Below are 23,758 nucleotides of genomic sequence, written 5' to 3' on the forward strand. Positions count from 1 at the left end.
CAGAACGGCACCTTTTCCTGTTACTATCAAGGACACTGGTTTAGTTTTCATTTTTTTCTCTTCAAAAATATTTTCATTTCCCAATTACATGTAATCAGTTCCAACATCTGCTCTGCAAAAATTTGGGTTCCAAACTGCCTTCCTCCTTCCCTTCCCTCTCCCCACGCTCAGACACTGTAAACAATTTGATCTGAATTATACATGTTTTATCGTGCAACGCATACTTCCATATTGGCCATTGCTGTGAGGGAATACTCACTCCTATAAAACCAAGACCCCAAAATAAAACTGTAAACAAACTAATGTGGAAGAATCTGCTTTGATCTGCAGCTGACGCCAACAGTTCTTTCTCTGGCGATGGAGAGCGTGCTTGGTCCTAAGTCCCTCAGAATTGTCCTGATCGTCACGTTGCTGAGAGTAGCTAAGTCTCTCACGGCGGATCATTATACAATATTACGATAATACAATGTACCGTGTGCTCCTGGTTCTGCTCATTCACTCTGGATCAGTTCATGCAGATCTTTCCGGCTCTTTCTGAAATCGCCCTGCTCATCGTTTCTCATAGCACAAGAGTATCCATCACCAACGTGGACCCCACTTTGTTCAGCCATTCCCCAAACAATGGACATCCCCCCAATTTCCAATCCTTTGAAGGGCACTGACTTAGAACCTTAAAATCACCCTGGATTCTTCCCACTCCACCTCGGCACACGTCCATTCGGCTGCCCATCTATTTGACTCATTCATCCCCTTCTTGAATTCAAGCCCTCGTCTCTTCTCACTTACCTGGACTGCTGACACAGTCCAGCTGGCCTCCCTCCTTCTAACTCCCTCTCTTGGCAATCCATCCTCCACACAGGCACCAAAATAAAATTCCTAAAGAGGCTTGATACAGCCGTGTCCTTGTAAAAGAAGATGCCACAGCTCCCTATTAGAGGAAGGCTCCGTAGCCCAGGGCCAAGCAAGCACAGATCTTTGGGGGATTATCTGGAGCCCTCTTTCCACAGTCACCTAAAGCGATTAATGGTTACTCCTGGGGCCTGGCCATTTGACTAGGTGCAACTCTACTATATAACTAGCCAAAGATATACAGAGATAAATATCTATTTAGACTTGTCTATATAGGTATGAATACGTATATATAAATATGTGTATACTCTCATCACGTCTCTCCATCTTGCCTACAAATATACCTCTGACCAAAGCAATCCATCTCTCACACTCCTTTCTCCCCCCTCCCTATCCCCACTGCAAGCATCCAAGCTCCTGGACATTCCAAGAGGCTCCTTCCAAATACTTCTACCTTTCTAATCTCTCCTTCATGCACTGCCTGAATAATCTTCCTAATAATTCCTAATAGAGCTAGTTTTGTCATCATTCTACTCAAAATCATCAGCGATCCCCGCCTTCCCCATGGTCTATGGCAATGATTCCCAAAGTGGGCGCCACCGCCCCCTGGTGGGTGCTGCAGCGATCCAGGGGAGAAGGTGATGGCCACAGGTACATTTATCTTTCCTATTAATTGCTATTAAAATTTTTAAAAAATTAATTTCCAGGGGGCTAAGTAATATTTTTTCTAGAAAGGAGGCGGTAGGCCAAAAAAGTTTGGGAACCACTGGTCTATGGTCTAATGCTCAGACTCCTTTGCCTGGCATTCAAAGCCCCTCACAGTCTGACACCACTCTCTCTTTCTAGCCAGACTGCATATTTTTATTTTTACATTCTTGGTTCTGGCCAAACTGGACCAGCCTTCATTTTAGTGCTTCTATGTCTCTATCTATCTTATGGGCAGATTCTTTTGTTCCAATTCATCTTTTACTTTATTTTTTAAAAATACTTTTATTTTGCAAATCAAAACAACTCTGTGGTATCACCTCACACCTAGTAGATTGACTAAAATGACAGCAGGGGAGAGTAATGAATGTTGGAGGAGATGTGGCAAAATTGGGACATTAATGCATTGCTGGTGGAGTTGTGAACTGATCCAACCATTCTGGATGGCAATTTGGAACTATGCCCAAAGAGAGCTAAAAGACTTCCTGCCCTTTCATCCAGCCATACCACTGCTGGGTTTGTACCCCAAAGAGATCATAGGGAAAAAGACATGTACAAAAATATTTATAGCCACGCTCTTTGTGGTGGCAAAAAACTGGAAAACAAGGGTATGCCCTTCAATTGGGGAATGGCTGAACAAATTGGGGTATCTGTTGGTTATGGAATACTATTGTGCTCAAAGGAATAAAGAACTGGAGGGATTCCATGTGAACTGGAAAGACCTCCAGGAACTGATGCAGAGTGAAAGGAGCAGAACCAAGAGAACATTGTACACGGAGACTGATACACTGTGGTAAAATCAAATGTAACTGACTTCTGTACTAGCAGCAATGCAATGACCCAGGACAATTCTGAGGGATTTATGGAAAAGACGCTACCTACATTTAGAGGAAGAACTACAGGAGTGGAAATACAGAAGAAAAACAACTGCTTGAACACATGGGTTGATGCGGACACAATTTGGAAAGTAAACTCTATAAACAACCACCCTAGTACAACTATCAATAATATGGAAATAGGTCTTGATTGATGTCACATGAAGAAACCAGTGGAAATTCGAGTCGGCTGGGGTGGGAGGTTTGGCGGGGTGGAGGGGAGAATAAGAACATGAATTATGGAACCATGGAAAACATTTTTCTAAAATATTAAATTAAAAAAATTAAAACAAAAAATTTTATTTTCTCCAATTATGTGTAATAACAATTTGGAATGTGTTTTCTTAAATTATAAGATCCCTCCCTACTTCATGAGATGGCAAGTAATTTGATCTAGGTTATACACCTATTATTATGCAAAACATACTCATAAAGCCAAAATGCAAAAAAAAACAAACAAACAAAAAAAAACCTACAAATAAACCAAAATGAAAGAGTCTGCTTGGATCCACATCCATCCAAAGCCAACAGCTCTTTCTCTTGAAGGTGGATAGCATTCCTTATCATAAGTCCTTCAGAATTGTCCTGCCCTATTCATATTTTACAAGACACTGCAGGAGGCAGCTAGGTGGTCCAGTGGACACTGAGTCAAGCCTAGAGGTCTTGGGTTCAAATCTGGCCTCAGACACTTCTTAGCTGTTTGACCCTGGGCAAGTCACTTAACCCCCATTGCCTAGGCCTAACCATTCTTCTGCCTTAGAATACAGTATGCATTCTTAAATGGAAGGTATGGTGTTAAAAAAAAGCCAATGGATATATCACTTTGGTCACCTTCAGTACATCAGTAAAATTATAGACCAAGGTATAATTCTCCAATCCATCATCTCCACTGGATTTTTCTTTTTTTTTTAACTCTTACCTTCCATCTTAGAAACAATACTGTGTATTGGTCCCAAAACAGAAGAGCGCTGTGGGTTAGGCAATGGGGATTAAGTAAAGTGCCTGAGGTCAAATTTGAACCCAGGACCTCCCATCTCTAGGCCTGGCTCTCTATCCACTGAGCCACCTGGCTGGCCTCCCCACCCCACTGGATAGCCATTTTATCTTCTTTGATTTCCCATCAGCCTCGTCTCCCTTTCTGCTGCACTGGTGTGGGATAAGAGCTCTGGCAGCTCCAACTTCTGGCCTGAAACTTCCCTTTGGAGTCACGGGGCTGCTCTAATCCCCCTCGGACCCTCCTCAGCCGTGGTATCCTCATCTGGGGAGAAAAAACCCAGAAGGAGCCACAGCAGAAATAATACCTTACCTCAGAGGCGGGTCCCGAAGATAATGGAGGGAACACATGCGAAGGGCCCAGGAGCCCCCCGGAGGCTCTGAATCAACACTGAGGCTTCATCCTGTCTAAAAACGGGACCGTCTACTTTCTGGGAGTTTGTTTAGCGGGAAGATTCGGGCCCTTCACCAAAAAAAGCTTCCAGTGTTTCCCCTGGTTCATCCCTTCCTGGAGCCTCGGACCCTTTTCCAAGGGAGTGAGAAGAAGACAAAGCTTGGGGGGAGTCTGCGCTGCCTGGAAAGGCGGGAAGGCCCAGGCGTGGCCGGTGGCTGCCCCACTTCTGCCCCGCGACACACATGAGCCGATCCCAGAAGTCTAGCTAGCGTTTAGGGGTCCCGTCCGTGCCTGCAGCCCCTCACTCGGCCCTGTGGCCTCAGAGGTCGGAGAATGACCACTTCGGGCGGTCCAGAGGCATTCATTCCTCTGTTGCTTCGCTCTTCCCAGCGACTTCCCTGAAATCAGACACTTTTGCCCCAGACCAGAAGATTGAAGCGATTTGAAAGGAAAATATTTCCTGTCCCCTCGCTGCCAGTTTCTGTTCCCAGAGTGATCTAACAGATGACATCCAGCACAATAAATTCTTTTATTAACCATAAATTTGAGACTGCTTCAGGGATTTGGAGTGTTGGGTTTCATGCTGAAAAAATGTAATGTTATCCCCAGACCGTCAGTGGCGGCGGGCAGCAGAAACAGAGGCACAGGTTAGGGGCTGGGAGGGAAGCCGGGCCAGAAGCCATCTTTGGCCTTTAAACGGTGCCTGAGTCTTCCCGGAGAGCCCCCTGAGAGCCTCCCCGTTTGTCTCTCCCAAACTGTACCCCAAGTGCAGGGGGGAAGCTGGGAGTGGGGCACTGGGGGGGCTCCAGGATTCAAATGTTAAGATTAGACATCTACACCCAATCCCAGGCTTCTTCAGCCAACCCAGCTTGACGCCCTATAATTACAACCAAAAAGGAAAAGCCCCAAATTAAGTCGCAAAACTGCACAAAAGATGGGGTCTCTTCTGAGAACTCCCTCTTGGGAGGAATCTGCAGGCTGTGTCTCTTGGGGAGGGAGGGAGGGAGGGAGGTGAGAAGGGGGTGCCAGAGCCCAGGCTGGGCTCCCCCCCCCCACCCCCAGTCCCTCCAGCCCAGGCTGGGGCCTTTGGAAGATTTGCATACAATGACAATCCGCATCCAGCCTCCACAGCCGGGAGGCGAAATCCCCGCAAAACCAGGAGAGGAAGCCAGCGCAGTGCTTCCTGGCCTCTTAGCCATTCTTCTCCGGCTGCAGCTCCAAAGCCCACGTATTTGGTGCCAGGAAAGAAAATGAAAGAAGTGGAGCCTTTACAGCTCATTCTCCGGGTGCTGAAAGTCCCCCTAGGAAACCTCGGCATGAGATTTCACGGCCAGTGGTCCGGGATCAAAAAAGGAACCCGAAGAGTGAAAGGCCGGCCCTGAATGACTCTGCCGCCCCAGCCTAAGCCCCAGCTCGGGCATTTTCTCGGGGCTTATGAATAAAAGATAAGATGCTTTGTTCCTCCCTGGGCCGGGGTGGTGCAAGAATAACAACTTGTCACTTGTTGACATTTTAACTTACTCCCTCTCCCTCCCCCTCCCTCCCTGGGTCCCGGGCATTTAAAGCCTGCAAGAAAGACGGAGAAGCCAGAGAAGGGGAGCGACTCCCCTGAAAGGAAGGAAAGGGCTCCTGGAGGATCCAGCCAGAGCCCAGGGAGCAGGAAAGGGGGGCCCTGGCCAACCCGAAGGGAGGAACTTCTTCTCGGGTCCCCAAAGGGGGTGCTCCTTGCCAAGGGACCCGGGCAGAGGGCAGGGGCCGGCCCGGGGCACCGTCCAGGCCAGAAGGCAGGCAGGGTGGCATTCCAAGCCCCAGAGGGGGAAGAGGGGCCTGGCTGCTGGGAACAAGCAGGCATTCTTCATTTCCTGCTCCTTCCCCGAGGTGCCTGGGCCTGGGGAACGCCTGAAAAGAGGAGATTAGGGGATCAGCAGGGCGGCGCTAATGCAGGCCTGCACTTTCTTTGGGCCTTCAGCAGGGAAAAAAGGGGAAAGGTCTAATGGAGAAAAATGCCCATTAACAGCAACACACACACACACAAAAACCGGCACACAATGGCCAAATTGCTGCTGCTGCTGCTGCGGAGAGATGGGCACTCCTGAGCGCAGAAGGCGGCTCCAATGGGTGTTTGTCCCGTAGAAGGAGGGCACCCAGGTGCCCGGGCGCCCTCCGAGGAGCCAGGAAGGCTGGCCTTGGGAAGCTGGCAGGGGGCTGGCTGGGAGACAGGGCAGGTGCCGCCTGCTGCTGCTGCTGCTGCTGCTAACTGCCTTTCAGATGCCAGCCCTGCTTGCTGGCCGCCAGGCGCCATGCTCGTGTGGATCCTGGGACATAAAGGCAGAGGAGCTGGGCAAGGGGGCCTCGGGAGGCCCCTGGGGTCGGGCCCTTTGGGGGCTGGAGCAGAGCCTTCCAGGGATTTGCACCCCTGATCACCTGGGGCCTGCCGGAGGCTGGGAACCGCCTTCGCCTTCCCCTACACAAAGGCTCAGCCCAGCAGAGCAGAACCAGATGTTACATGTTCTTTGCTGAATTTCTGTAAAACTCCATGACCTCCTTCTCCAATTAAAAAGGCAAGAGCGGCTTTTTGTGCCCCGGTTTGGTGGCTGTTCTTGGGGGGGTCCCTAAGCCACAGGAGCCATCCTTAGTGAAGCATTCTCCGGATTTTCATTAATTCATAGTCAGCCAACCAGGACCTTTCCCACAGTCTCCCACAAAAAAGGCAGAGCCACTGATTGCTTCGTTGGACCTGAATATGATGGCGAGGCGGCTCAGAAACATCTCCTTCCTCCCACGGGGAGGTGAGAAATTCACAATCAAAGCTGCCCAAGCGGGGCTGCCTGAGGGACCAGCACCCCGCCAGGCCCAGGCTGGAAGAGAAAGCGGGCTGGGAGGGGGGGCATCCGGGTCTTCATGCCTACCTGGAAGACCCACTTAAGGAGGAGACCCAGCTGTTCTTCAGGCATCTTCCTTCCCTTATTTGAAGTTTTCTCGGCAAAGATACTGGAGTAGTTTGACGTTTCCATCTCCAGCTCATTGGACACAGGAGGAAACTAAGGCAAACAGGGTGAAGTGACTTGCCCAGGGTCACACAGCTAGTTTGCCATTTCCTTCTCCAGTTCATTTTACAGATGAGGAAACGGAGGCAAACAGGGTGAAGTGACTTGCCCAGGGTCACACAGCTAGTCCATGGGTGAGGCCAGATTTTAACTCAAGAAAATGAGTCTTCCTGACTCCCGAGTCTGGCACTCTACCCCCTTGATCCACCTAAAGATGCTGCTCTAAAGAAATCGATGAACGATACACAAAATCGATGACTACTTGTGCCCAAAACCTCAAATCGTTTTCTTGCAAATCATGGCTGTTCAATGAGGTTCTATTCTCGTTCCAAGCGACGTGCCCCGGATGGAGACCATCTGCTTTAGGAGCATTCAGCCTCGGCTGGAAAACTCTGTGGGCAGAGCTGGAACCAGGACCTCTGGGCCGGGGTGCCCGCAGAGCCGGGGTGCCCACAGAGCCGGGGCACACGGCCTTCCCGAGGGAGGAGGGCGGGGGGCAGTCCTGGCCCCACCAAGACGCCAGCCCACGTCTTACTCAGTCCGGACGTTCATCTGGCGGAGGGGATTTCCTATGTCCCCCTGTTGTCTTTGCCCTTTTGGATTAGGAAACCAAACAGCAGGTTGCTGGGTTTCTATCACAACACCAGCAACAGCGGAGGAATCGCCCGGGTCCGGCCCCTGCCTGCATCTTGAGAGCTTGGCACAGACCTGGCAGTGAACATAATGCAAGGATCAGAGGACCAGAACTGAGCTGAAGGGAACTCAGGGGGCCACTGGTCCAACCTCCTCACTTTACAGCAGAGGAAACTGAGGCTCCGCACAGCGACTTGCCAGGAGGTTACTCAGGTAAGAACTGAGTCATTGGCTCTGTCTACTGTAACTCCATCCCGAAGGGGGCCAAGGACCACCAAGCCTCTTAAGAGTTCTTAAAGGCTAGAAGACTCTGGACTGTCCAGAAAGTCTTGGACCCCCTCCTCCCCTACCCCAGCACATACTCGAACCCAAGACACTAACTTTCAGAAATCTGAGCAACTTAGGAAGCAATTGGGGGTTAGGCCTTTGTTACTGATTTCTTGTGATTTTAAAAAAAATTTCTCAAGGCAGCTAGGTGGTTCAGTGAATAGAGTGCCAGACCTGGAGTGGGAAGATCTGGGTTCAAATCTAGCCTCAGATACTTCCTAGCAAGTCACTTGACCCCCATTGCCCTGCCCTTACTGCTCTTCTGCCTTGGAATGGATACTCAGCACTGATTCTCAGACAAAAAGATAAGGGTTTGGGAGGCAGCTGGGTGGCTCAGTGGATTGGGAGCCAGGCCTAGAGACGGGAGCTCCTAGGTTCAAATCTGGCCTCAGACACTTCCCAGCTGTGTGACCCTGGGCAAGTCACTTGACCCCCATGGCCAACCTTTACCATTCTTCCACCAAGGAGCCAATACACAGTATTGACTCCAAGACAGAAGGTGAGGGTTTAAAAAAAAAAAAAGTAAGGGTCTTAAATAAATAAATGAATAAATAAAAGAGAGGTCTCTTATGAATAATTATAAGGCAAAAAGAATAATTAATTAATAAGCATTTGTTAGTCATCTATGTGCCGGCACTGATACAAACACAAAAATGAGTCAGTCTCTGCCTTTGAGGAATTTACATTTTCCTGAGAGTGCAGAGAGAACAATATACAATCAAATTAGGAAGCCTTTATTAAGCACTTACTGTTTATCAGACCCTGCGCTAGATGATCTGGCTACAGAGACAAGATATACCAGGCTCTGCCCTCCAAGAGCTTCCATTCTACTGGGGGAGACAACATTAGAATATACCAAATACAGCGAAGATGAATTAGGGTGAAGGAGAGAAGGAAAAAGGATGAAGTAAAGGTTCTCGAAGAAGGTGCTGATGGAGCAAAGGTTTGAAGGAAACCAGAGATTAAGTAGAGAGAAGCCCAGATATTGTGTCTTGGGGAAACTGAGGCACGGGGAAATACCAGCCGGGAAGTCCCTGGCTCCGATTTCTCCTCGCACCCTTCTCTGATCTTCTCACTCACTGCTCTGCCTGAAACTATCACTTGTCTGAAGGTGGCCCATTCTGCCAGCCCAAAGCTCTCCAGAGTGAACCCTCAGGTAGTTTCTATCTGCCTGCTGAATGCCTAGACGAAGGCTCATGGCCATCAGCACCTCAACACATTCCAAACAATGCATCTGTGGACTTCCCTTCCTCTCAACATCTTCAATTTTGTCATGACCTGGGAGTGGCTGGGTGGCTCAATGGCCTGAGAGCCAGGATCAGAGATCCTGGCTGGGTGACCCTGGCAAGGCACTTTCACTCCCTTTGCCTAGCCCTTGCAATTCTGCCTTGGCACCAATAAACAGTACGATTCTAAGGTGTCGGGGATGGTTTCTTTGGTGGTTGTTTTGCTTTAATTTGTTCATGATCTCTCCATCTTTCTAGTGGAAAACTCTGTGATATCCCAGAATCCACTTTGATTCTCTCCTCCCCAACATCTCATCAGCATCCATTTGACCACTAATAATTTATATCATACCTAACCTCCATGTAGCACTTTACATAGATGGTCTCATTGGATCCTTACAGAAACCCTGTAAAGGAGGTGCTTTTTATTGCCTCCATTTTACAGATGAGTAAACTGCAGTTTAGAGAGAAGTGGCTCGCCCAGACCAACACAACTAAGTAAGTTTTTGAAGCTCTCTCTCCTCTCTTTACTCACTCTTCAACAATTAATTCCAACAGGATGCCAAATGAATCTATGAAAAAATCACCCAAAATTCTGTTAATAAGAAAAGCCAGGAAGAGGGAAGAAGAGACCCACTGTTGAAAATAACTCTCGGGGGGGGGGGGACCTACAACAGACAGAGACTTTATGGAAAAGACCAATGGATTCGGAGGGGAAATAGTTGGGTTTGAATGATGGTTCCGCTACCTCTTTGGCTAACTTGTTTTATCTCTCTAGCCCCAGATGGCCTTATTGGCAATAAGACAAGGCTAGAGGAGATGGCCCTCCAAGGTCCCCTTCATTCCATGGTACCATGAACTCTTCCACAGCAATGGTCCAGGTTCCCTATTCTCCCACCTGCCCCATATATCACCATAGAATCTTCCCGATGAATGAGTGAGGACCTCCTCACTCCTCTCTCCAAAAGCTGCTCTCCACTGCCTGTCAAATAAAGTAGAAACTGCTGATCCTGGCCTTCAAAGTCCTACAGATCTAGCTCCAACCTTCCTTGCTTTCCTGGCTTCTTTCACAAGCCTCACAAGTACTTAACCATTGTTCCAACCAAACAGGATGAGGCACCTTCCATCCTTTCCCAGCCCTCTCTCATTGCTTGGTGCCCTAGTTACAGCCTCCAACGTCCCTGGAATGGACCACTCCCCTCCCTCGAATCACCGCCCAAGTCCCTTGCTTCTTCGTGACCCAACTAAGGCACCGTGTCTCCTCCTCTGCTCTCTATTCTCACCTCCCTTCCACACACACCCCCAAAGTCCCATCGCCCTTGGCTTGATCAGACTTCAACCAGATTCTTCATTCAGTTCAGGGTGCATCCACTTAGGAAGGACTTTGCTGGGCTGGGAGCCTCCCGAGAAGACAGTCAAGCTGTGGAAAGACCTTGAATCTAAACCACATGAGAATGGGATAAAGAACCTGGAGGAGAGAAGGCTCAAGGGTGCCCTGTGACAGCTGGCTATCAGTATCTGAAGGCCCGGCTCAGGGAAAAGGGATTAGCCTTGTTCGCTTTGGCCCCAGAGGCCAGAGTTTGGACAATGGGCAGAGGCTGCAAGGAGGGTTTTATGTCAGGAAACAACTTCCTAACAATTCCAGCTGCCCAGATAGTGGGATGGACTGGCTCAGGAGGTGGGAGCTTCCCTCTCCCTGGAGGTCTTTAAGACAAGGCTGGATGGCTGCTCATCAAGGGCTGTCAAGCTCGCTTTCTCTCTCTCTCCCTCTCTCTGTCTCTGTCTCTGTCTCTGTCTCTGTCTCTGTCTCTCTCTCTCTCTCCCTCTCTCTCACACACACACACACACACACACACACACACACACACAACTTGTAATTACCCCAAATAAGCAGACTGTCTTATCCAAATTTTCTGTTTCCTTCATATGTTAAAATTTTTTCAAAAGTTTACAGAAATGAACCCCAAATTCAGAGTGACCACTGCGCCCTGCCCTGCAGAATGGACCCAGGCCATACATTATAATCACGCGGCGCCTTGTCTTTTTCCATGACGATATGGCTCAGGGAGTTGTTATACTTTTTTTCCCCCCTCTTCTGGGGGATCTGGCACACCACGTTTCCACACATGAGAGATATAAGGTTAAATCCTTTGGCTGAGGCCATTTTGCATGGCTAGCATGGCCCAGCAGAAAAAGAACTGGCCTTAAAAATCAGAGGATCTGGGTTCTAATCCTCACTCGGTGTGAGCCCAGGCACAGAAGCCACCTAACTCGGGGTCAGTCTTGACAGCCTTGCTGGGCCCCTTGTAGCTTTAGTTTCTATAACCCAGTAGGGATGGAGCCTTCTTATTGTTTTTCTGAATGACTTCTGCCTCCCTGTTGCTCTGGATGGTTTCGAACCTCAGATAAAAGCTCACCTTTTAAAAGAAGCCTTTTCTCTCCTCTTTACTCCAGTGCCTTCCTTCTAGGGCTTCCTTTCCCAAGTCTGTCCCTATCTCAGAGGTACAGAGGCAATCGCATGCTGTTTCTCCAGGAGAGCTGGAGCTCTTTGAGGGCAGGGAATAGGATCCCTATCAATGGGATGGGCACAATGCCTGCCAAATGGTGTTTCCTGAACACAACGAATGTCTGAACTAAAGAGAGGCTGGTATAGAGTCTGGGGTCCAGAAGACCTGAGTTCAAACCCTATCTCAGGCTTCAGATGAGCTCTATCACCTGAGGAACCACAGTTTCCCAAACTCTTGGACTACGTGACTCTAAATCTGTGACCCAATGAGTCAGGAAGACCTGGGTTCAGATGCTGCCTGTGAATCTCCAGGTACAAGGAACCCAACTCATCTGTCAAACAGGGATAATCCCTCTAGTTCTGACCTGGCTGCTGTGGTGGGCTCATCTAGCATCATGTATACAACAGGAAATTTGCTCAACACAAGTAATCCCTTCCGGGTCTCTCGGTTCCGTCAGTCCAAAGCAGATCTGTTGATTTCTTAAGGAAACAATCATTGGAGACCTATCACTGATTCCAAAGGTCTTGGTTCCATTGTCCTAAAAGGAGGTGGAGAAAAGTCTGCAGGCAGAGATAGGCACAGCCCCAAGAGGGGGCTGCCTGGGAAGAGCATCTGGCAATAATGTTAAGGAAGGAGATCTAGTTTGGACTTTTTTGTTGTTTTGGTTTAAACATTTGGTCTTGATTGCACAACATTTTCCTTGGATAAAAGGGGGATTGTTCCAGGGGAGGAGACCAGGAATCACCTGGACAGATTAAAGTCCTGGGGAAATGGTTTCTAGCCCATATGGTCCTTTTAAATAAAATGCCCCTCTTCATTCCAGAAGCACTCAAGGAAATCCTCCTTTTATTCTAAGAAACTCTCACAAACTGCAAATGGAAAGGGGGTCTACCACTTGAGCCTGGAAACTTCATGCCTTTAAAAAAAAGCATCATTCCAAGGAGAAAGAAAGTGCAGACACACACACAACACCTGGAGAAAGGCTGGAGCTTGACTGCGGGAAAGGGGGTGGATAAGCTGCATTTTCACTTGCATGGGGGTTATGTTTAAATTCTAATCCCCCGGGACTTCAAAGGAATTCATATCAAGTATTCATTTTAAGTGTGAAAGGTAAATATCAATCTAAACATTTTAATTAAAGCTAGGACTATCCAGTCCCCCTCAGACACAGCTCCAAGCCAGTCCTCCACTGTTCTGCTGTGAGTTCAAACTAGTTTATCAACAAAGTTATCATCTGAAGGGGAGGCAGCCAGAGGCTTCTCTATCCCAGGACACAATCTGTACGAAAAAAAAAAAAAATAAGGAAATGCAAAAGTTACAGTCTAACTTCACTGAACATGCTCAGTTAGCCTTGCGACTTTTAAGGGCGTTTTAAAGCAGCTATTAAATTGTTAAGCTGTTAAACAGAAGGGCTCCTTCTACACAGAGGAGATTATTTTAAATGAAACTGGCTAAGTTTCTAAAGTACATGAAGCAAGTGTAGTTTTCTTTTAGGCTAATGAATCAGAAAGAAAAAAACATACCAGGAAATCTCAGCTTCAGAGGCAAATGAAGTGTTTACATCAAATCTTTGTTTTACCATCTTTCAAATGATTTATTAGAAGAGACAGCTGGTACCTATTAAGTGCCCCCTCTAAATGTTGCACCTTTAATTAGGTAAAATTTACATTCCACTCACATTACCAAGGAATGAGATTAATGGACATTACTAAGAAGAAAAAAAAAGAAACCATTTTTATCCTAGTTTTCTTTTTTAAAATCCATTCGCATCAATGGACCCAAAACATTAAAGAAATCTTTCTCCCAAAGAAATTATAGTCATTAACATGTTCAGGCCCCCACCAGAAAATACCAAAGCAAGGGCTTGGAGGTTCCCCGTTCAGCCTGCTTATTATGTTTTTGAAGTTTCTTGACTGGCGTACAGATCTGTGGGCACTTAAGAGAACATACCCTGGGGAAGAATGAAAAAGGCTCATCTGGCCCATGATTTCCTTAGTAGCCTTTAAAAAAAAAAAAAACAAGTGAGACCTGCTAGCCTGAATCGGGATTATTCTGGAGGCGAAAATAAGCAGATAAGAAAATGTAGGAGAAAACGGAGTTGTTCAAATTGTGTTTCCCTTCCTTCGACAAACCCTAAAACTCAGACTATCCCTAACTATATTCCTACGGAATGTGCCCCAAAAGGAAGCTTGGATTGCAGATAGAATTTACCCATCAACTCGGCTGTCACCCCTTCCTAACCGAGAGGGGAAGGTTTGCTCGCAGAAATATTTGGGGGGAAAAAACCCGCAAAACAAAAACTCCCGCTTGTTTGGTCTCATGTCCCTTTACTAGACAAGCATGTCGTGGCCCATCTCTCTTCCATTTCCAACCTACAAGCGTGCAGCGGGGGAATCCTGAGGGGGCTCCGAGGCCCAGCCAAACACCGACCCTTCCCTTTCCTAGCTCGTCCCTTGCTCTAACCTCCCAGCGCTCTAAGGAGCTCCCGTAAAGAGGGCCTGATTGCTCCGGAGCTGGTGTCTTTTCAATCAGTCGGTGTCCCTGCAGTGTTTAGAGTGGCAGAGGGGAAGTGGCCTGTGGTTAAACAGAGGAAATACCAAGGAATTTTAATAGAGCAAATAGTCTCTTTACTTCCTACAGGCTGGGACTTCAAAGCCGGCCCTGCCCCGGAGGAGACAATGTGTTACAGGGGCCATCAGTCACTTAATAGTATGTCAAGTCTATTCAGAGCTTACACGGAAGCCAAGACAAATAGGACACGAGGAAGACAATATCCCAAACGGGTTGGCCGAGTGAAGGCCGCTGGAAATGGAAAAGCTGGGCCATCGGAAACAAATCCCCCGCTCCCAACTGTTTGTTTAGGAAAAGAGACCCTTAAAAGTTTATGGGAGACTCCAAACTGAAAAGACGTTCGGCCATCTGTGGCCAGCAGAGAGGGGGAGGCTCATCAGGCTGGGTTAAACCTCGGGGAATTGGGGACGATGCTTTGGGGGGGTGGGGGGCGGGAGAGGCACTCACTAAGCCGGAGTTTTTCATGGTATTTGGGGGTGAAACATCCAGAGCTCACACAGCTTTCTGGGCCCCTGGGTGTATCAGGCTGGCTCTGCTTGGCTCCTGGAGGCAAATGAACAAACGATGGGAGGAAACTGCAAAAAAGGCAGCCGTAAGCTGGACACCAGAGGGTAACTGGCTAACAAGTAAGCAGGGGGAGGCGGTGGCTGGTGCCCGCTCCAGGGAGGGCTTCCCATAAGGCCACTCGTTGCCTAATAGCTTTCCAATTCTGTGGTTCTGCCTGGCTATTCCCAGTCTCTCTAAAACAAGGGAGCCGGAGTTTCCAGAAGGCCAGTGATCTACTCATCAAAGCCAGGGAAGAAGGCGGCAGCAGCTTTGAGTGTGGTGGGCACACAGTCCTGAAAGGCTCAGGTGAGACTCACCAAGGCTCCAGCGGGAGGAAAGGCACATTCCAAACAAACAATAGGGACAAAGGCTCCGGGATCCCAAGAAAAAAGCAAATGAACTAAAGTAAGTTAAAAAAAAAAAAAAGCATCCCTGGGCAAATTCCAGATCAAATTCCAAATCAAAATCCTCAACTCCTAATGCTAAGGAAGGGTTGGGGCCTCCTATGGAAAAAGGAGGGGGTGGAAAGAGATGATCTGTACAGGCCCTTCCAGCTCTAGAATTCTAAGCCTCTAATAATAGTTTCTTTTTATGATTTGGGCTCAGGAATTTCTCTCCTTCGCAGATCTTTTCAAAGAAAAGAGGGTGGGACTGCTAGGAAAAGGTGGAGGGGGCAGGGGAGGCCAGGGGGCTGATGGCTTTCAAGACCAGCAGGAAAGTATCCAGGCATCCAGCAGAATCATTCCCTGGAAATGCGTCCAGAGGCACCAAGGTATCTTTCAGCGACTGCCAGGAGGGGCAAGGCCAGGCAGCCTGCTGGCAGCTAGCATAGCAACGACACTTGTTTACCCGCTCAAAGAACCAAATGTCTGCTGGAGAGAGATGAGCTTTCAGTGAATGAAAACAAATCCAATTCAAAATGGAATAAAAATTCCTCCGGGCCTCCAGCCAAGAGACTATTCTTGGACTGGACTTTCATCAAGGGCCCTAGAGTTTAACCAGCTGGAACTTCATTCTTGTTCATTTTCGCTTAGTGCCATCCTAATTCCCGACCTTTAGAAAAGAAGCATTTTTGCTTTCGAATGAGCAATTGGGGTTTCACCCAAAAGATGGGCATCTTTGACTTAATTATTGTCCCCGGAGCGGTGAAGCGGGAGGAGGACCGAGTGTGAGGGCTGAAGGCTTTGGTTCTTATTCCCAGTGTAAACCTAGACAAGGCACTTATGTTTCACTCAGCCTCAGTTTCTTCCTCTGTAAAATGGGACTAGCTCCAGGATGACCTCTGGGATCCATTTTCGCTCCAAGATCCAATGGATCCATTTATTAAGCATGGGAGAAGGGGTGCAAAAAGAGGCAAAAGGCAGTTTCTGCCCTCGAGGGGTTCACCATCGCCCAGGAGAGACTTCCTGTACACACACACACACACACACACACACACACGCCAGCTTATACTATGCAGGGGAATAGGAGAGAATGAGCAGAAGAAAGGCACCAGGATTACAAGGAATTGGAAATGGCTTCCAGTCAAAGATGGGATTTTGGTTGGAACTTAAAGAAAGCCAAGGAGGTCACTGAGTCTGATCTGAGGAGGGAGAGCTTCCCAGGCCAGGGAGAGAGCCAAAGAAACTGCCTGGAGTAGAGAGATGGGGGGGGGGGCTTATTCCTTGCACAGATGGGGGGGCCACTGGATCCAAGAGTACCAGTCAAGAAGAAATGTGTAAGAGGTTCAAATCCAGCTTCAGACACTTCCCAGCTGGGTGACCCTGGGCAAGTCACTTGACCCCCATCGCCCACCCTTACCTCTCTTCCAACAAGGAGCCAATACACAGAAGTTAAGGGTTTTTTAAAAAAAGAAGAAGAAGAAGAAACGTGTAAGGAGACTGGAATGGTAGGAGGGGGGCTGGGATTCTGAATGCCAAAGAGCATTTTCTAGTTTAATCCTGCAGGCAACAGAGAGTCACTGAAGTTTGTTGAGGGAGGGGGAAGAAGCGTGACACAGTCAGACCTACCTGGACTTTAGGAAAATCACTTTGTTGGCTGAAAGGAGGATGGAATGGAGAGTGGAGAGACTTGAGGCAGGCAGACCCCCGAGCGGCTATCGCACTAGTCCAGGGAGCCGTGTCAGAGGAGAGAAAGGGGCACATTCAAGATGTTGGCAAGGCAAAATCAGCAGATTTCAGCAATGGGTTGGGTATGGGAGTGGAGGGAGGGAAGATTCCAGAAGGGCTCCTCCGTGGGGAGCCAGCCTAGAGGACTCTCCCATAACAGAGAAGGCAGGAGAGACTTGGGGGAAAGATCCTGAGTTCTGTTTTGGACATGCTGAGTTGAGGATGGACTTCTGAAAGGCATCTGAGATGTGAGACTGGAGGATGGAGCAGGAAAGGGAGATCTGAGAATCAGCAGCACGGAGGTGGTAAATAAATCCATGGGAGCGGATGAGAAGAGAACAGGGAAGAGGAGACAGAAGTGTAAGGGACTCCTCTGGTCAGAGAGCGTGATCTGGAGGGGGGCTCAGCAAGGGACACAGAAAAGGAGCTGCCAGCAGGAGAAGGCCGGGTCCCCGAGTGCCCGACAGTATCCAAGAGGCCAAGGAGAACACTACAACCAAGAGAGAGCAGCTTGGATGGACAAAATGATGACGTCCAGTCTGTAAGGGTTCAAGAAGAGAGTGAGGGGGGACAAAGAGGAGGTGCCCAGTGTAGATGGTCTTCTCAAGGAGTTTGGCTACAAAGGGCACAAGAGAGACAGGATGATGGGAGCAGGGAAGAAAAGGGTCAGATGAGGGTTGGGAGTTTTTGGCCTGGTGCTGGGTTTCTTGCCAGGATGGGGAAGACACCAGGCGACAGGGAGTGAGTCAGAAGACAGGAAGAAACTGAAAAGAAGTGAAAGAGTGGGAGGCAGAGGGGGCGATCTGCTGGAGGAGTGGGAGGGAATGTATCCTCTGATTCAGGTTCTCCCCACATTTGTAACAATTTATTCCATTCTGAGAATCCAAAGGCTTTCAAGGCTTTCCAGTTCACTCCCACTGAATTTGTGACAGGGTATAATGGAAACACTACTGGATTTGGCCTCACAGACCCAAGTTCAAATCCTAGTTCTAGCACTTAATGACTTCTGTGACTTTGGGCCACAGTCCCTGCCCTCAAGGGGTTCACCGTCCAGCAGAAGCAGGAAGCAAACATCAGCAACAAGTTTATGCGATGATGCCTCAAGGAATATTTCATAAATTTGTGCTTCTTAAGAGGTCTGGGAAGGAGGCTCAAAGACCAGCTTGATTTTACAATTACTAGAAGTCTTCATAATGGCATTTTCCACATAAATTTGCTTCTAAAAGCACTGCTCTGTGTTAATAGTAGAATCTTCTGACAATGAAAAAGGTCTAATGAGATAAAACTTGATTTTCATTCAAAGCGCCTCTTTAAGGGAATAGGACTAATTTTAAAATACTAAATAAGAGGGCAGCTGGAGAGCTCAGAGGATGGAGAGCCAGGCCTAGAGATGGGAGGTCCCAGGTTCAAATCTGGCCTCAGACACTTCCCAGCTGGGTGACCCTGGGCAAGTCACTTAATCCCCATGGCCTTAGACCTCACCACTCTTCTGCCTTGGAACCAATACACAGTATTGATTCCAAGAAGGAAGGTGAGGGTTAAAAAAAATAAATAAATAAAGTATTAAATAATCTAATGGGCTCTCCACAAACCTCAAGGATGCCTGCCTACAAAGAACCTAGAAGAGGGGAGTAGCTAGGTGACACAGTACTCAATTCACTCAAATCTGACCTCAGATACTTTCTAGCTGAGTGACCCTGGACAAGTCACTTAACCCCACTGCCTAGTCCTTGCAGTTCTTCTGCCTCAGGACCAATATATAATATTTACTCTAAGAAGATAAGGGTTGAAAAACAAACTTATAAGAATATTGGGAAAATATGCCCTATGCTACTGCAAACAGTCTGGGATCAACTGTGCCTCACAAAGTCCCCTCCAATGTTAGACCTTTCCTTTCCCAATAACCAAACCAAGGGCTGGGGGGACTGGTAGGATCTGTTCCATCTCTTCCTTAAAGCCTCGGGCTCCACAAATGGGAAGGACCTCAGGGACCATCACCAACTCCTTCTCTTCAGCTATAACTGGGAGATTTCCTGTGACCTCGAAGTCACTCCCTTCTATGGGCAATCCAGCTACCTCATTTTACAAATGAGGAAACCAAGGACCAGAAAAGGGAAGTCTTTTGCCTAAGGTCATCCAGGGAATATGTGGCAGGGTCTGGATTCAAATCCTCTCTGCTTCTCCTTCCTGGGGACCACCCAGGGCCAGCCTCCCCTCTTTCTCACTTTCCATAAGCCTATACTGCCTCTCCCATCCATTTCAGCCCTCATTTACAGTCTGTCAATAAATCTTCTTACTCCGACTAAATGCTAAGTTTCTTGAGGACAGACAGAAGCCAGTCCTTCACTTTGGTGTCTCTGGAGAAGCTCTGGGCACACATTTCCAGAATCCTCAACACATACCTGCGGAACTGAACTAAAACAAGGGCCCCCGGGCATGACCATTCAAAGAGCTCTTCCCAGCTTCCAGGAGAGAAACAAGGCTTTGACCACTGCGAGGAAGGGAGGTCAGGCTTTTGACCCTGTCAGAAATCCAGTACAACACATGCCCCCAAATCTCCAAAGCAGGGCAGGACCTCTAAGGTCACCTACCGGAACCTTCCACAGGAAGGCTCTTGTTTTTAATGAGGGGACACTCCACTCAGTTGTTTATAAAGCTTGTTACAGCTATACCTTGATTTTTAAAAAAAGGAAGAAAGGAAACACTGGAGCCTTCCTTTTACTGGCAAATCAAGCCACTAAAGCTATTACCCAGAGGATTGTTTTTCAAGAAAATGAGGAGAAATTATGAAAAGGAAAGCAAGAACGCCAACCAAAACAACCTCTGATTAAGATTTTTTTTTTTTTAATGTGACAGCAAAGAGGCAGCCTGGACAAGAGCTGGATTGGGAATCACTGGGTTCAAATCTTGCCTGAACTATACAGAATAACCACTTAACCTTATTAAGTCTTAATTTCTTCATGTGCAAAAATAGAACAATTATAGCACCATCTTCACAGGGTTAGTTACAAACAAACAAACAAACAAACCCTTAGCTTCTTTCTTAGTATCAATTCTAAGGGCCAGGCATTCAGGGTTAAGTGACTTGCCCAGGGTCACACAGCTAGGAAGTGTCTGAGGCCACATTTGAACCCAGGCCCTCCCAACTCTAAGCCTGGCACCTCTGTCTGGGGCAACCTAGCTGCCCCGTCATTTGTTGCATCAATCAAGTAAGAGAACAGCAAATACTTTGTGTGCCATGAAAGGGTATATTCATGTCTGCTCCTATTAGGATCATCAGAATCAGGGAGGCCATCCAGGCTAACTCCCCCAAGGGAGACGATTTGCAGGTTTCCAAATTCTCGTTTCTGGTTTTTCTCTTGAAATGAACAAGCAGTTAAGAAGGGCCTGGTCTATGCCAGCTACTGGTATGTGCCAGTTACTGAGCCAGGAAACAAAGATGAAAAGTAGTCCCTGCTCTCAGAGGGCTTGTGTTCTATTACGGAAGACACCGTGTACACCACCAGGATAACCCAAAAGTTTTAGAGCCTTTTTAAGCTATTAACCCTTAAAATTGTTCCAAGACTTTTGGGACCCTCTGTATAAGGCCTTCCAGCAGAAGGTAACTGAGGGTGTCCTGGGGGCTAATACTAGCAGCTGTCAGGGATCAGGAGGACTTTCAAGCTTGAGCCAAGCTCTGAAGGAAACCAGGGACTCTTACATGGCTTCGTTTTACAGATGAGGAAACGGAGGCAAACAGGGTCTTGCCCAAAGTCATACTGCCAATAAGGACGGATTTGGACTCTGGGAGATGAGTTTTCCTGACTCCAAGCCCAGCTCTCTGTCCCCTGTGCCACTTAGCTGCTTAATAAATGTTTACTGACTATATAACAGTTTCAAGCAACTGTTAGCAGATTCCTGCCCTGGGGCTAATCTGTGCCAGTGGGGAAGGGCAGGAGACAGAGAGGACAAGGCTGAAAAAAGCTCTGAGTAAGTGCTTCTTCCTATGAGCCAAGCACCATGCTAAGTGCTGGGGACACAGATGTACAGATTCTCTCCCAGACCCAGAGATGCTCCCAAGGAGTCCTGCCCACTCCCCACCTGGAGCTGGAGTCTGCCAAGCATGATGGCCCATGGCGGGTTGCTTCCTGTCTACACACCCAGGAGGCCCCTTTACTAAGTCTCTCTGGTTGCCCTTCCCCTCATTCCCTCCTCTGCTGTTTTCCTCCTTGTAGGAGGAGCCACTACCCAGTGACCCATTAGATCCCGAGGAGTGGATGGGATCTGTAACGGAGAACACAACTCAGAGCTCTGACACATCCCCAGAAAGCACCTTCACCATGGAAACATGGGCTCATCCAGGGATCCAGCACCCCAAGGACCCTGGAAGGCGTCCAGTCTAGTCCCCTCCCGTTATGGGGGCAGCATTAAGGGACTTGTCCAAGGTCATATTCTGAGCTGGTGGTAACTCCAGGATTTGAATTCCATCCCTGTACCATCCTGCCTCGATAAATGCGCTCCCCCAACTGAAAAAAACTGATGGGTTTCCGGTTCTCTTTTCTCTTGGGCTCATTACTAATCATAAAACCAGACTTGGAGTTAGAAGAGACCCCAAAGGCCCTCTCCCTTAACCCCCTCATTTTACAGTGGAGCCAGTGAAACATGTCTTCTCTGCTGCTGCTGCTGCTTCCTTGCCCACCTTGGGTGCCACCCTCTCTCTGCCTGCTCTCCACACCCCCACTCTTGGGCTTTCTACTTCTCTAATGTGTTTATCACCTTACACACCAGCACATGGAAGGGCCATATGATCTCGGCTTGGCCTGTACCCTCCCCCAGAATCCAGTGGGGGGGGGGACCTCAAAGTCTTGAGAAAGCATGCCGGGGAGCTCCTCTGGCCCATACAGGAAAGCCCAATTTTAAAATAAACCACTTCAGAAACTCCATCCCTTGGGGAGCTCCTCATGATAAATGTGCTCCTTAGTTATTCCTTGGGCTGGCCGGGAAGGGCACGCATTCGTGTGGGGGAATTCCCATAAATCCATCCTCCAGTGCAGATTCTCACCTGGTGGCATCTAAAGTGGGAGACAAGCCCAGGAAACACACTGGCGGTGGACTGTGAGACCTGGGTTCGCTCCCAGTTGGGCCACTTTCTAGGTGTGTGTCCTGCGCCAGGACACTAACTCCCGCAGCCTCAGTGTCCCCTCTACGCAATGAGGGGCTTGGCCTGGACCAACTCGAGGGATCCTTCCAACATGGGATCTAGGGGCTACTGTGAATTAGAAACACTCAGCGGTGTGGGAGGCAGACAGGAGACCCCCAAACTCGCCAGAGATGGGCAAAGCAAAGGAAGCAGGAGGCCCAGCAGCCTTCCGGGGAAGCCCCAGAGGAACTGGTCCAGGAAGGGGGAGATTGTTATTGACGAAAGGGGAGGGGGTGGGGGGAGGAAGCAGAAGGTTCCCAATCCCGGAGGCCTCACCAGGGAGTCTGGGCGGCCCCAGCTTTCCTCCCCCTCGCATTATTCCGCCTCAGCCCGCTACCCCCCACCCCCAGCTGGGCGGCAGGTCGGCAGGAGCAAAGCCTTGGCGGCTTTAAAGAACTACAGACCGGAACCAAGGCCACAGCAGAGAGCTGGGGAGGAGGAGAGGGGAGGGGGAAAGGGGAATGTACAGGGAAGAGAGGGGATGGGGGCAGAGGTGCGGGAGGGAGGGGAATGAGCGGAGGCAGAGCCCCTCCAAGACACGAACTGGGCAAGCTCTCGGACCCCCGATAAGCAAAGCAAACAGTGAGCCGAGGGCCTGCGGCCCCCGGGAGATCCCTCCGGACGGAAACAAAAGGTGCCGGGCAGGATAGCAAACGGCGTCCCCCCCTCCCTTCCCTCACCTCCGCGCCGGCCTCCAGGCAGCAGCCAGCACCAACTCCGGCCGCCCTCCCGCCGGCCCTCCTCGCCTCATTAGCAGCACAAAGCCCCAGTCTTCCGGCGGCTCCTTTCATCCCCCCGGGGAGCTCGAGGCTGGGCTGGCCCAGGTGCCCAGACGCCGCCGCCAAACCCGCACCCCCCCCCCAATTCCCCCAAAGCTCCTCCTGGGAGGGGAGGCGGAGCCGAGGACCCCGAGAAACGCGGGGAAAGCCCCAATTTCTCCGTCCTCCTCTTCCTTCCAGCAGCACAGCCGGGAGAACCCAGCGCACACCTGTCCCGGCTAGGCTAGGGCAGTCCCAGGGGCGCTGAGGAGTAAAGGAGAGACGGACACGGGGACACCCCACACAGCCTTCACCCTAGACTGTTATCCCAGAAGCCGGGGCCCGCCTCCCCGCCCTCTTCCCTTTAGCTTCACTTTCCGGGGACCGGCTTCTCCCCGAAGGCCCGCGACAAAGTTCGCCCCCGGAGCCAGAGCGCCCCTCCCTGCCGAACTTTCTATCCTTCGGCCTCTCTCCTGCCTCCTAACTCAGCTCTTCTTCCTTCCTGCTCGCCTTCCCTCCCTCAAGTTCTCTCCCTAGTCCCCCGCTGCCTCCCCTCCCCATCCCCGCGGAGCCGGCCCGCGGTTCTCACCCTCCAGGCGCAGGTGTCCCCGGACGGCCCTCGGCGGTTCGGCCCCGCGGCCCCGGCCAGTCTGGAGCCGTTCAGGCAGGCGTTGACGGTGAAGAAGAAGGAGCAGAGCTGCAGCCAGGGAGCCATGGTGCGCGGCCCGGGAGCTCGAGCGAGCGAGCGCAGCCTGTGCCGCCGCCGGCCGGGCCGAGCCCCAGGCCGTGCACTGCTGCCGCCGCCGCCTTGTGCCGGTGCCGGTGCCGGTGCCGGTGCCGGAGCCCGAGCCGGAGCCGGAGCAGGAGCAGGAGTAGAAGCTAGAGCCGGAGCTGCTGCAGCTGCCGCCGCCCCGCCGCCCGAGCTCCTCTTGCGACCTGGGCTGGGGGCGGGGGCAGCGGGAGGAGGAGGAGGGGTCGGAACTCTCGGAGCATGCGCTTCGAGAAGGAGGGGCCCGGCCGGTCGCGGCCCCCTCTAAGCC

At 49.8% G+C, this 23,758-nt stretch overlaps 1 protein-coding gene across 1 annotated transcript in view; it reads right to left on the reverse strand.

The window, feature by feature from the left end:
- IL17RD (interleukin 17 receptor D) overlaps positions 1-23,433 on the reverse strand; it is a 70,980-nt gene extending 47,547 nt beyond the window's left edge. The window contains exon 1 of the mRNA XM_044675478.1: positions 23,308-23,433. Coding sequence (XP_044531413.1) covers positions 23,308-23,433 — 126 coding nt within the window. The remainder of the gene's footprint in view (positions 1-23,307) is intronic.
- Positions 23,434-23,758: the final 325 nt, after the last annotated feature.

Source organism: Gracilinanus agilis, chromosome 1 (genome assembly GCF_016433145.1).
Source record: "Gracilinanus agilis isolate LMUSP501 chromosome 1, AgileGrace, whole genome shotgun sequence".
In the NCBI taxonomy this organism is placed as follows: Eukaryota; Metazoa; Chordata; class Mammalia; order Didelphimorphia; family Didelphidae; genus Gracilinanus; species Gracilinanus agilis.